General features: G+C 39.1%; 1 protein-coding gene and 1 non-coding gene across 17 annotated transcripts in view; one reads left to right on the top strand and one right to left on the bottom strand.

Annotated features, from left to right (window-relative positions):
- The window catches only part of LARP1B (La ribonucleoprotein domain family member 1B), an 87417-nt gene that overhangs the window by 17202 nt on the left and 57089 nt on the right, over window positions 1-13126 (bottom strand). For 13 of the 16 annotated variants that reach the window (XR_002829418.1, XR_002829419.1, XR_002829422.1 and 10 more), the window contains one exon: window positions 9189-9312. The exons of the other annotated variants lie outside the window; for them this stretch is intronic. Coding sequence is in view for 7 of the 13 variants with exons in the window: in XM_023754262.1 (XP_023610030.1) it covers window positions 9189-9312 (124 nt within the window). In the remaining 6 variants the exon portion in view is untranslated. The remainder of the gene's footprint in view (window positions 1-9188; window positions 9313-13126) is intronic. 16 annotated transcript variants of the gene reach the window in all.
- Window positions 12893-13028, top strand: LOC111826617. The gene has a single exon (XR_002829974.1). It is a non-coding gene; the product is annotated as a small nucleolar RNA SNORA42/SNORA80 family (small nucleolar RNA).

Here is a 13126-nt window from a genome sequence, read left to right as displayed (position 1 = left end):
TTCAACACTGAAGACATAAGCCATGAAAGAAATAATTGATAAGGTGGACTTCATTAAAATTAAAAATGTATGCTCTGCAAATGAGACTGTTAAGAGAATGAGAAAACAATCCACAGACTGAGAGAAAGTATTTGCAAAGACATAGCTGATAAAGGACTGCTATTCAAAATAAAACAAGAACTCTTAAAACTCAACAAGAAAACAACAAATGCTGGTGAGGATGTGAAGAAAAAGGAAGACTAGTTTCACTGTTGGTAGGAATGGAGACTGGTGCAGCCACTATGGAAAACAGTATGGAATTTCCTCAAAAATTTAAAAATGGAACTTCCTTCCCTTGACCCAGTGATCCCACTTCTGGGAATACATCCTAAAAACCCCAAAATTCCAATAAAAAAGAATATATGCACCCCTATGTTCCCAGCGTTATTTACAATAGCTAAGATTTGGAAACAGCCCAAGTGCCCCCATCAGTAGATGGATGGATAAAAAAAAACTGTGGGACATTTATACAATAGAATGCTATGCAGCTGTAAAAAAGAGGGAACTCTTACCCTTTGGGACAGCCTGGGCAGACCTGGAAAATATTATGCTAAGTGAAATAAGCCAACCTGAGAAAGACAAAAATATAACATGATCTCACTTATTTGTGGAATCTAATGAGCAGAATTAATTGACCAACAAAATAAGACCCAAAGCATCGAGGCACAGAACAGACTGACATACCTCGATGTGGGGTTGGGGGGACAAGAATAGATAAACCAGAGAACTTATATACTTACAGGCATGGCCCATGGACACCAGCAATAGGCTGGTGAAGACATGGGCGGGGGGTGGGGGGAGGGGACTGGGAGGATGGAGGTAAAGGGAGGGAAAAGGGGAGATATCTGTAATACTATCACAAAAGTTTATTTAAAAAAAAAAAACATGAGTCAAAGATCTAAACAGGTATCTTAAAGATGTAGATTGCAAATAAGCAAATAAAAAGATGCTCCACACCGAAACCGGTTTGGCTCAGTGGATAGAGCGTCGGCCTGCGGACTGAAAGGTCCCAGGTTCGATTCCGGTCAAGGGCATGTACCTGGGTTGCGGGCACATCCCCAGTGGGGGGTGTGCAGGAGGCAGCTGGTCGATGTTTCTCTCCCATCGATGTTTCTAACTATCTATCCCTCTCCCTTCCTCTCTGTAAAAAATTAATAAAATATATTTTAAAAAAAAAAGATGCTCCACATCATATGTCATCAGAGAAATATGAATTAACATGAGATACCACAACACACCTATTAGAATGGCCAAAATTCAGAACACTGATATCACCAAATGCTGCAGAGGATGTGTAGCAATAGGAACTGTCTCTCATTCATTGGTGGTGGGAATGCAAAACAGTACATCCAGCATGGAAGATAGTTTGGTGGTTTCTAAACCTATACATACTATCCTAATATGCATACTAAGCCCAATATGCAAATCAACTGAACGGCAGAACGACCGGTTGCTATGATGCCCACTTACCACCAGGGGGCAGACACTCAAAGCAGAAGCTGCCCCCAGCCCACAGCCCCAGGCCAGCCAAGGTGGGTGCCAGCAGGGGCCCCCTGGTCGCCCTGCAGATTGGTCCTGATCGCTGGCCAGGCCTAGGGACCCTACCCTTGCACAAATTTTATGCATTGGGCCTCTAGTTATTATATAATCTAGTAATTGCCCTCCTTAGTACTTACCCAAAGGAGTTTAAAACTTATGTTCACACAAAACCAGCACATGGATGTTTATAGCAGCTCTATTCATAATTGCCCAAACTTGGAAGCAATCAAGACATCCTTCAGTAAGTAATGGGTAAATAAATTGTGGTACATCCAGACAGTGGAATGTTATGCAGTGCTAAAAACAAACGAGCTATCAAGCCATGACAAGGCATGGAGGAATTTTACTGCATATTACTAAGTGTAAGAATCCAATCTGTAAAGAATCTGTAAAGGCTACATACTGTATGGTTCCAACTATCCAACATTCTGGAAATGGGAAACTATGAACAGTAAAAAGATCTGTGATTGCCAGTGGGGTGGGGGGAGGGATGAATAGACAAAACAGAGAGGATTTCTAGGGCAGTTAAACTATTTTGTATAATTATATGGTAGATATATTTCATTATATAACACCCTAGGGACATACAACACCAAGAATGAAACTTATGTAAACTACTAGAGGCCCATTGCACAAAGAGATTTGTGCAATAGGCCTTCCTTCCCCTTCACTCCGGCCATAGCAGAGAAGGCCAGCCTCGAGGCTTCTCCGCTCCAGCCGCAGCGGAGAAGCCAAGCCTTTTCAGTCTTCAGTCATCTTCAGTCTTCAATCTTAAGTCTTCGCTGGGGCCAGAGCCTTCAGTCTTTGCTCCATGCCTGCATATGCAAACTAACCGCCATCTTTGTTGGATTAATTTGCATACTCATCCTGATTGGCTGGTGGGCATAGCAGAGTGACACCAATTTGCATGTTTCTCTTTTATTAGTGTGATAGACTTTGAGTGATTTCTACAGCAATGAAAATACTAAGTGTAATCCTATATAATAAAAGGATAATATGGCCGAACCGGTTTGGCTCAGTGGATAGAGCGTCGGCCTGCGGACTCAAGGGTCCCGGGTTCGATTCCGGTCAAGGGCATGTACCTTGGTTGCGGGCGCATCCCCACTGGGGGGTGTGCAAGAGGCAGCTGATCGATGTCTCTCTCTCATCGATGTTTCTAGCTCTCTATCCCTCTCCCTTCTTCTCTGTAAAAAATCAATAAAATATATTTTAAAAAAAAAATAAATAAAATAAAAGGATAATATGCAAATTGTCTCCTCAACCTGGAGTTCGACTGGTAGTGTGACCAGGGGGCAGGGGCAGGGCAGCCTGCCAACCGCCCACGGCCCCTCCCCTCAGTCAGCCTCACCCCCAATTGGCCCTACCACCCCTATCGGGGGTGGGGCCGGCCAGCCAACCTTCCGCGTCCCCTCCCCCTGGCCAGCCCAGCCCAAATGGCCCCGATCGGGACTGACCCGCCAGACCCTACCCATGTACAAATTCGTGCACCAGGCCTCTAGTAATATAATAATGGATACACTTTATCGTAAATTTGTCCAAACCTATAGAATGTACATCACAGGTAAACTCTAATGTAAATGATGGACTTTGGTTGATTATGATTTGTCAATGTAGGTTCATCAATTATAACCAGTATACTACTCTGATGTAGAATGCTGCTATGTGGAAGCAACATCCTTCACCAGATGGGTGATGGCTATGCCAACTTGGGGGCTTGGAGTACATAGGAAATTTTTGTGCCTTCCTTTTAATTTTGCTGTGTGCCTAAACCTGACAAAAAAACAACAACAAAAAAACAAGTTGAAGGGAAACTATATGATGAATCAGGCTGGTAACATGTAAACCTAATGATCAAACCAATCAAAACACCAGTAAAAGTGAGCCTGAAAAACATTGTATGATGTAATAGAAGTAAACAACTATGCCTAAGAAACAGTCTAGCCACCAGAAATAAAAACCCTGAATATACTAAATCCTCTATATCTAAATACCAATTCCTAAGAAACAGAGGAAATAAATAAACATATTAAATGATATGAAGATACAATCAAGTAAATCATAAGAAATCCATGACAAATTAACCAGTTTCTTTGACAAATCACTGGCACAGAAAAACAAAAGACAAATTATTATAGATTAAGAGTAACTTAATGGTCCTATTAATCAAATGCAATAAGTACACCTTGTTTGGTCCTGATTCAAACAACTGATTTGAAAAAGATATATTTTAGTTTAGTCTGTGTGGCTCAGTAGTTGAGCATCTACCTATGAACCAGTTTAATTCCAATCAGGGCACATGCCCAGGTGCGAGTTCAATCCCCAATAGGGGGCATGCAGGAGGCAGCCAATCAATGATTCTCATCATTGATGTTTCTCTCACTCCCCCCCCCTCCCTCTCTGAAATCAATAAAAATATATATTTTTTAAAAAGTAGTTAAGATAGTAACAGGTACAAAAAATATCTATAGATAAAAATTTTATTGCTATAAATATAAGTGATTAAGGAACAAGACTATATTAAAAATTTTTAATCATCTATAAGCCTCAAGTGACATAAATATCATCTAGATATTAGAACTTCTTTTGAATCAAAATCATGGGCCATCTCTTGCACATAAATGTCCAAATAGCATTTTTCGTAATAGCCAAAACTTTCTGGAAAACATCCAAATATTCATCAACTGGATAAACAAAATGTATCTGTCCATACTACAGAATACTACTTAGCAATAAAAAAGGAGCAAAGTACTGATAGATGTTACATGAATTAACCTTAAAAATATAACTGAATGATTCCAGTTAAATAAAATTTCTAGGAAGTACAAAACATACAGACAGAAAACGGATCACTGGTTACTTCAGAATGAAGCTGTGTGTTGAAATTAATTACAAATTATCACAGGGAACTTTTTAGCATGATAGACTTGTACTAAAACTGAATGGTGGTGCTGGTGCACAACTATACAAATTTACTGAAAAGCATCAAACTATATACTTAATGTGGGTTAATTTTATGGTATGTAAATGATGCCTTAAAAAAGCTGTAGAAAAACAAAAGATTAGACCATCTGCTCTTCAAGGAACCTCAATTGTGATTGTTTACCACACAGTTTCTGCTAAAAGTTTATCAGAGAAGACTGATATTTCAGGGGACTAGGCTAAAGCACTGATTTTCAAAGTGTATTCCCAACCAGTGGTATCAGGATGGCCTGGGAACTTGCTAGAAATGCATAAACAAGAAACACTGGATACAGAGCCCTTTAATTTGTTTTAACAAGTTTTACCAGTGACTCTGATACTTGATAAAGTTTAGGAACTAGTGCACTAAGGGGTGTGCTAGCTAATCTACTACGTAAGATTTTCCAAAATTTATTGTTACAAAATCAAATCAGTTCACAGCTACATACCTGGACCATGTGAAGCTTGCCCATAGTACTCATTGTCTTAACGGACAGAAATTGTCTTTATAAAAACAGAACATTATTTTATGCTGTTTATGTTCACCGAAGGCTGATAATTAAAATGCTACATGCCCTGCAGGGTGGCTCCATTGGTTAAGCGTCATCCCATGTACCAAGAGATCTCTGGTTCAATTCCTGGTCAGGCCACATGCTGGGGTTGCAGGCTACATCCCTGGTAAGGGGTGTGCAGGAAGCAGCCAATTGGTGTTTCACTTTCACATCGATTTTTCTCTCTCTCTCTCCCCCTCTCTCTAAAGAAGAAAAAAAAGAAAAAGAAAAGATGCCACATGACAACTGCCACTTTATTTTTTTAATAAATAAAATGCCACTGAAGCAGAACTCAGCAAAATTTTTGCTTTTCCAGTCATAAAGTCTAGGAGAGAGAAAGAGTGCAGAGATAAAAAGTTTTCTGAAGATATAATAGCCCAGACACATCACACTCTAAATCCTTAAAACTTAAAATTCTTGAAAGCAACTGGAGAAAAATAACTAATGTATCAGTAAGATGGATAACAGAAAGGAAAATTTCCAATCACTCAAAAATTAATACATTCGTAAATAACCCATGGATCAAAAAGGAAGTTTCAAGAGAAATGAGAATACTTTGAAGAAAAGAAAAATTAAAATATAACATATCAAATTTGTAAAATGCAGTTAAAAGAGTGCTTAAAGAAAAATATGAATGATTAAAGGGGTGCCAGAAGATGAGAGAGAGCAAGATATTGAAAACCTATTTGAAGAAATAATGACAGAAAACTTCCCCTACCTGGTAAAAGAAATAGACTTACAAGTCCAGGAAGCGCAGAGAACCCCAAACAAAAGGAATCCAAAGAGGACCACACCAAGACACATCATAATTAAAATGCCAAGAGCAAAAGACAAAGAGAGAATCCTAAAAGCAGCAAGAGAAAGAAAGTCAGTTACCTACAAGGGAGTACCCATACGACTGTCAGCTGATTTCTCAACAGAAACTTTGCAGGCCAGAAGGGAGTGGCAAGAAATATTCAAAGTGATGAATACCAAGAACCTACAACCAAGACTACTTTATCCAGCAAAGCTATCATTCAGAATTGAAGGTCAGATAAAGAGCTTCACAGATAAGGAAAAGCTAAAGGAGTTCATCACCACCAAACCAGTATTATATGAAATGCTGAAAGGTATCCTTTAAGAAGAGGAAGAAGAAGAAAAAGGTAAAGATACAAAATATGAACAACAAATATGCATCTATCAACAAGTGAATCTAAAAATCAAGTGAATAAATAATCTGATGAACAATATGAACTGGTGATTGTGATAGAATCAGGGACATAGAAAGGGAATGGACTGACTATTCTTGGGGGGTGGGGGAAAGGGGTGTGGGGGTGAGTGAAGAGACTGGATAATAATCGTGCACCTATGGATGAGGACAGTGGGTGGGGAGTGAGGGCGGAGGGTGGGGTGGGAACTGGGTGGAGGGGAGTTATGGTGGGGAAAAAGAGTAACTAATGTAATAATCTGAACAATAAAGATTTAATTAAAATTAAAAAGAAAGAAAGGAAGAAAGAAAGAAAGAAAGAAAGAAAGAATAAAAGGAGTAGCAAAATAAACCCAAACCAAGCAGAAATATTAAAGATTAGGACTGAAAATAGTACAACTAGGAAAAATAAAGTATAGATCAACGAAAACAAAAGATTTTAAATATATATATCAAATGCAAAAATTTAACTCTCAATATGATCAAGGCTTTGTAGCAAAATAATACTTATTGAAAATTCAGGACCAGAAAACAGGTTAAATGAACCCATTAGGATGCAATTCGTAAAATCCAGAATGTGAAAAAAATTCTACAGTATAAACAATCCCATTTCTTCAACAATAAATTGCAAGGAAAAACAATAATATGAACCTATAGACTAAAAGAGCCATATCAACCTATTACATTGTTTGGAACTTACATGGATATCATTTTTTAAAAACATGATGAATGAGGAAATTTGAAAACTAAGTATTCTATATTAAGAAATCACTGTTAATTTTAGCCCTAGTCAGTTTGGCTCAGTGGATAGAGCGTCGGCCTGCAGTCCCAGGTTCAATTCCAGTCAAGGGCACATGCTCAGGTAATGGGCTCCATCCCCAATAGGGGGTGTGCAGGAGACAGCCTATCAGTGATTCTCTCTCATCATTGATGTTTCTATTTCTCCCTCCCTCTTCCTTCCTCTCTGAAATCAATAAAAATCCTACATATTAAAGAGCTAATATGAAAATGGTCGTCACACCCTCATGACACTGTCACAGCTTTGACACTCAACACTGGGGAGAGAGGAATGGGGATCAGCCAGGCACAAATGAGCTCGTGAGAGAGGAATGGGGACCAGCCAGACTGTAGCCTGGGAGAGGGACAAGCTGCCCACCCCACAGTCCTGGGCACCAGCGGCTGAGCCTGTACCCATGGCCCAGGAGAGGGACAAGCAGCATGTCCCGCGGTCCCGGGCACCAGTGGCCGGGGCTGTGGCCCGGGAGAGGGACAAGCCACCCGCCCCGTGGTCCCGGGCGCCAGCGGCTGCACCTGTGGCCCGGGAGAGCGACAAGCCGCCCGCCCACAGTCCCCTGCAGCTGCAGCTGGCCCAGGCAAAGCTGGCCTGGGTCCTGGATGCCTGCGGCTGGCCAGAGGGAGGGAAGCCCGAGTCCCAGGTGACTGCAACTGGCCGAAGGAAGGAATCCTGGGTCCTGGCTGCAGGGCGAGGCAGAGACAGTTAGGGGCGATCAGGCCAGCAGGGCAGCAGCTAGGGGTGATCAAGCCAGTAGAGGAGCAGTTAGGGACTATCAGGCAGGCAGCCAGAGGTGGTTAGGGGCAATCAGGCAGGCAGAGGTGTTAGGGGCAATCAGGCAGGCAGGCAGACGAGCAGTTAGGAGCCAGCAGTCCTGGATTGCGAGAGGCAGTCGGACATCCCCCGAGGGGTCCCGGATTGGAGAGGGTGCAGGCTGGGCTGAGGGGACCACCCCCACCCCTCGTGCATGAATTCTGTGCAGCGGGCCTCTAGTATATTATTTTAAAAAAAAAAGAAATTACTGTTAATTTTATATGTGATAATAGTGTTGCTTATGTTAAGAGATATTCCTTATATCTATTTTTTTAAGTATATTTTATTGATTATTTTACAGAGAGGAAGGGAGAGGGATAGAGTTAGAAACATTGATGAGAGAGAAACATTGATTCGGCTGCCTCCTGCACACTCCCTACTGGGGATGTGCCCGCAACCAAGGTACATGCCCTTGACCAGAATCGAACCTGGGACCCTTCAGTCTGCAGGCCGACCATCCACTGAGCCAAACTGGTTAGGGCTATTCCTTATATTTTTTAAGACACATACAGAAACGTTTAGAAATGAAAAAATATGAATAATATGATTGGGATTTTGCTTTAAAAAAAATCAAGTGTCAGGTGGAGTTGAGATGAAACAAAATTGGCAATGGTCTAATAAAGTAACTAGTAGTTAGGTAATAAGTACACAGAGGCTTTATTAGATAATTTGCTCTACTTTTGTATAGGTTTTAAGTTTTCCAAATTAAAAGTTTTTCTTTAACCTGACTTCAAGAGAAGACTATAACAAACTCACTTACACTTGCCTTGAAAAAGTCAGATTAATTTTATGATTATTCCAAATGTATTTAGATTTCCATACAAAGCTAAGATCTTAAAACAAAAGAATGAACTAGTGGGGTATTTTTTTAAATCAGCAAGTCAGTGAAAATTTTTCTAAGTTTGAGAAGAAAAACATTCCCACAATCTCAAAATCAAAAGAGACACATAGAGGACCAACTGATTCTGCCTACTTAAAAAAAATAAGCAACCAGGTTTGAGACAGTCTGGTGTTATAACAGATGACTCCTAGGTAACCTATGTAATTACCTGCCTATTCACTAAGAGTAAAATGGGATTCAAATTCTGCCCGTTTACTACAAGGCTATCTTACCATTCTTAAAATCTGTATTTTTAGGTCTCTAAAATGTTTTGAAGTTCACCAAAAGATAAATAAAAAGTTGACTTTTAAAATTCTAGCCTTTTACCAGGTATCTAAATGTTTTTATAAATAAAGGAGCAAACTTTAAAAACAATTTAGAACTGCTTTAATAGAATTCAGACACTTACACAAAAGCAGATTTACATACCTTGCCTGGACTTCGAAGGTGCTACAGGAACTTCTTGGTTTGGCTCAAAAGGAAGTTCAGGTGTTAGGTTTTCAAACTGCTCTTTACTAATGAGATTTAGCTTCTTAAAGTTCTCAACTTCTTGCTGAAGTAGAATGGAGGAATCTAATTACTAAACTGGCTAATAGCATAACTAACAGACAATAATTGATACCAAACTCAAAAAATGAGTTTTTATATTGCAACAGAATAAAAAAAATGTTCTAATAAAGAATCTAGCATTCTACTTAATAATAATTAATATTCAGAGTCTAAAGAGGCACAGAGAACCCTGAAATATTATACTTTATATATAATTAAAACAGAGCGTTCATTCTAATTAAATTTGCTGAGCATTTACACACAAGATTACTAGGGTATTATAGAGGTTACTAAATAAAAAACAAAGTATCTATCCATCCGACAGGTAGCTATGATGCACACTGACTACCAGGGGACAGATGCTCAGTGCAGGAGCTGCCATGATACACACTGGGCATTTAAAAATAAACAACACCACGGACCTGGTGCTGACAAACCACACCTGGCTTCCCCCAAGTGGGACACAGGCCCCACCACCACTCCAGAGCAACCAGCTCCACCCCCGATGTGGGCACCGCCATCTTGTGATTGTCAATTTGCATATTACCTCTTTATTATATAGGATGGCTACAATATCCAGTTTAGTTGTGAAAAGAAACAGGAAAATATATCTCATTGTCAAGAAAAAAGGCAGTCAATAGAAACTATTTTTCAGATGTTTCAAACATTGGATTTTAAGATAAGGACTCAAAAACATTTTTTTAATATGTTTTTTAAATTGACTTTTTAGAGAGATAGGGAGGGAGAGAGAGGAGGAGAAACACTGATGTGAGAAACAGCAAATGGCTGCCTCCTACATGCCCCCTATTGAGCCCACAACCTGGGCATGTGTGCTGACCAGCAATCAAACTGGTAATCTTTCAGTGCATAGGACAACACTCAACCAAATGAGCCATACCGGCCAGGGCTAAAATCTATATATATAAAAGCCTAAGTGACTTTCAACAGTTGCTATGACATGCACTGACCACCAGGGGGCAGATGCTCAAAGTAGGAGCTGCCCCCTGGTGATCAGTGCACTCCCACAGCCAACCTCCTGTGGCCAGCCAACCTCCCACAGTCCCTCCCCCCGGCCAATTGGCCCTGATTGCCAGCCAGGCGGGGGGACCCCACCCATGCACGAATTCGTGCACTGGGCCTCTAGTTGTTATATATTTATATAAAATATATATTTATATTTGAGAAACTAAAGAAAACTATGGTCTTTATGAATGAACAGGTAGGAAATGTCAGCAGAAAAAAAGGAATCTACAAAAAAAAAATTGTAGAACCAAAAAGTTTGTATTTGGATGAGCTTAAAAATTGAGTGAAGATGGTAGACAAATGTTAGTGAAATTGAAGGTAGAACTATAGACATAATCCAATCTATAAAACAGAGAGGAAAAAAATGTAAGAAAACAGAAAAAATCTCAGGGGTCTGTGAAACCATCAAATAGTTTAACTAAAGTCCTAAAATTTAAAAAAAAATAAAAAATAAAAAGCCCAGCCAGTGTGGCTCAGTGGTTGAGAGCCGACCTATGAACCAGGCGGTCACAGTTACCATCGTGGTCAGGTCACAGGCCCAAGATGTGGGCTTGATCCCCTGTAGGGAGCATGCAGGAGGCAGCCTCTCATTGATGTTTCTATCTCTCTCTTCCCTTCCTCTCTCTGAAATCAATAAAAAACATTTTTTAGAAATTTTTTAAAGAGTAAGAAATAACTGAAATTTTCCAATTTTGAAGAAAAATAAATTATTGGTCCAAGAATTTCAGTTAACTATAAAATGGGTAAACTCAAAGAACATCACTCTGAGACACATCATAGTTAAACTGCTGAAAATTAGTCGTAAAGTGGAAAACTTGAAAGCAGTGTGGTAGGAGACACATTACATACAAGGAAACAACCATATAAATAATGGTTGACTTCTTATTAGAAACAGTAAATGTCAGAAGACAATGGAATATCATCTTTAAAATGGCAAAAGGAAAAACTATCAATCTAGAGTCCCTATCTAGTAAAGACACCATTCAAAAATCAGAGTAAAATAAACACATTATCAGGTAAATCAAAGCTGAGATGACTTGTTGTCAACAGACCTACAGTATAAGAAATGCTTGCCGAAACCGGTTTGGCTCAGTGGATAGAGCATCGGCCTGTGGACTGAAAGGTCCCAGGTTCGATTCCGGTCAAGGGCATGTACCTGGGTTGCGGGCACATCCCCAGTAGGAGATGTGCAGGAGGCAGCTGGTCGATGTTTCTCTCTCATCGATGTTTCTAACTCTCTATCTCTCTCCCTTCCTCTCTGTAAAAAATCAATAAAAAAATATATTTAAAAAAAAAAAAAGAAATGCTAAACAATGCTATTCAGGCTAAGAAGGAAATTATATCAGATAGAAACAAGTTATGGAAATGAATAAAAGAGGTAAATATAAAAGGCTGATTTTTGTTTTTTACAATTTCCTTTAAAAAAACCTGTTAGTTTGAAGCAAAATAATATTTTAAGATACAATTTATAATATATGTAAAAGGATATGACAACAATAGCACAAAAGTAATGGAATTATATTTTTATAATTATAAATTACATATTTGTAAGCCAAAAAGTATTAAATGTCAAGTGAGATGTAAAAAGTAGTAGAATAATGGCTCTAAATAGATTTTGAAAAGTTAAGGAGGCATACTATTAGCTATAGAGTAAACACTTTTAAAATGTTTAAAAGGCATAAATAAGAAGTCAAAAAAGAAAAATGAAATATTATAAAGTGCTTGAATAACCCCAGAGGTCACAAAAAACATTAAAACTTAATTAAGACCCAATTGTACAATGTCTCTAAGTAACTCTCCTTTAAAATAAAGGCAATACAGACTGAAACTAAGGAGATGAAAGAAAATTGACAGGGTGACTTTAAGACAGAACATTATAAAAAATTAAGAGGCACATTTCCTGATAAGAATCAATTCATCAAGAATACATAACTATATATGTATATAAGTGTATGTATGCATATTACATCTCATAAAAGAAACATATTACATCTAATATACATATAAGTACTGCAAATTTCAAGAAGCAAAACTGACAGCTCTAAAAGAATAAATTTCAACCACAATTGAGGATTTTAACATCCTCTTTCAGTAATTCAGACAAAAAGTCTGTAAGATTTGAACACCATCATCAAACAATCTGGACTGACATCTGCAGAACATTACACCAGTAACTGCAAATTACAAATTATTTCCAAGTGTAGATAAAAATCTTCCACTACAATACACCATAGCCTGGGCCATAAAATAAGTTTCTTCTTTCCTGTTTAAGAAGAGGTTCATAACTAAATTCCATGGTCAATAATGGTAGTTATCTATTGCCTAGATTTTCTGGCTTAATTATCTCTATCCATCCACCTCACTCCCACCAACATCACCATTATGAATTACTTGGAAGTTATATTTTCAACAGTCAATCATATTCACTACCACATTCCCAGCTCCCACTATGGTCTGGCACACAGCAAGCACTCAGCATGTTATTAAATGAATCTCTGGCAAGGAGTTAGTTTAGTAATTAGCTACCGTATTTAAGTATGTGTGTTAAAATTAGGACCTCTGCATGGGTTTGGATTTACACCAGGCCCATCCCCCTAGGTCTCTCCCATGGTGCCCCATGCCAGAGCAAACTATGGCCTTGAACCATTGCCTGGCCTTTGCCTATAGGACGCAGGCAATGAAGTGAGTTGCACAGTGAGTGGGGGAATAGATTAAATAAGGGACTGGCTTATGCAAAAGACTATGGTTGGAATTTAAATAGTGAGGTACAGCCCAGCCAGCATGGCTCAGGTCAA

This window comes from Myotis lucifugus, unplaced genomic scaffold (genome assembly GCF_000147115.1).
Source record: "Myotis lucifugus unplaced genomic scaffold, Myoluc2.0 scaffold_1, whole genome shotgun sequence".
In the NCBI taxonomy this organism is placed as follows: Eukaryota; Metazoa; Chordata; class Mammalia; order Chiroptera; family Vespertilionidae; genus Myotis; species Myotis lucifugus.
This window is presented reverse-complemented; position numbering and strand designations above follow the sequence as displayed.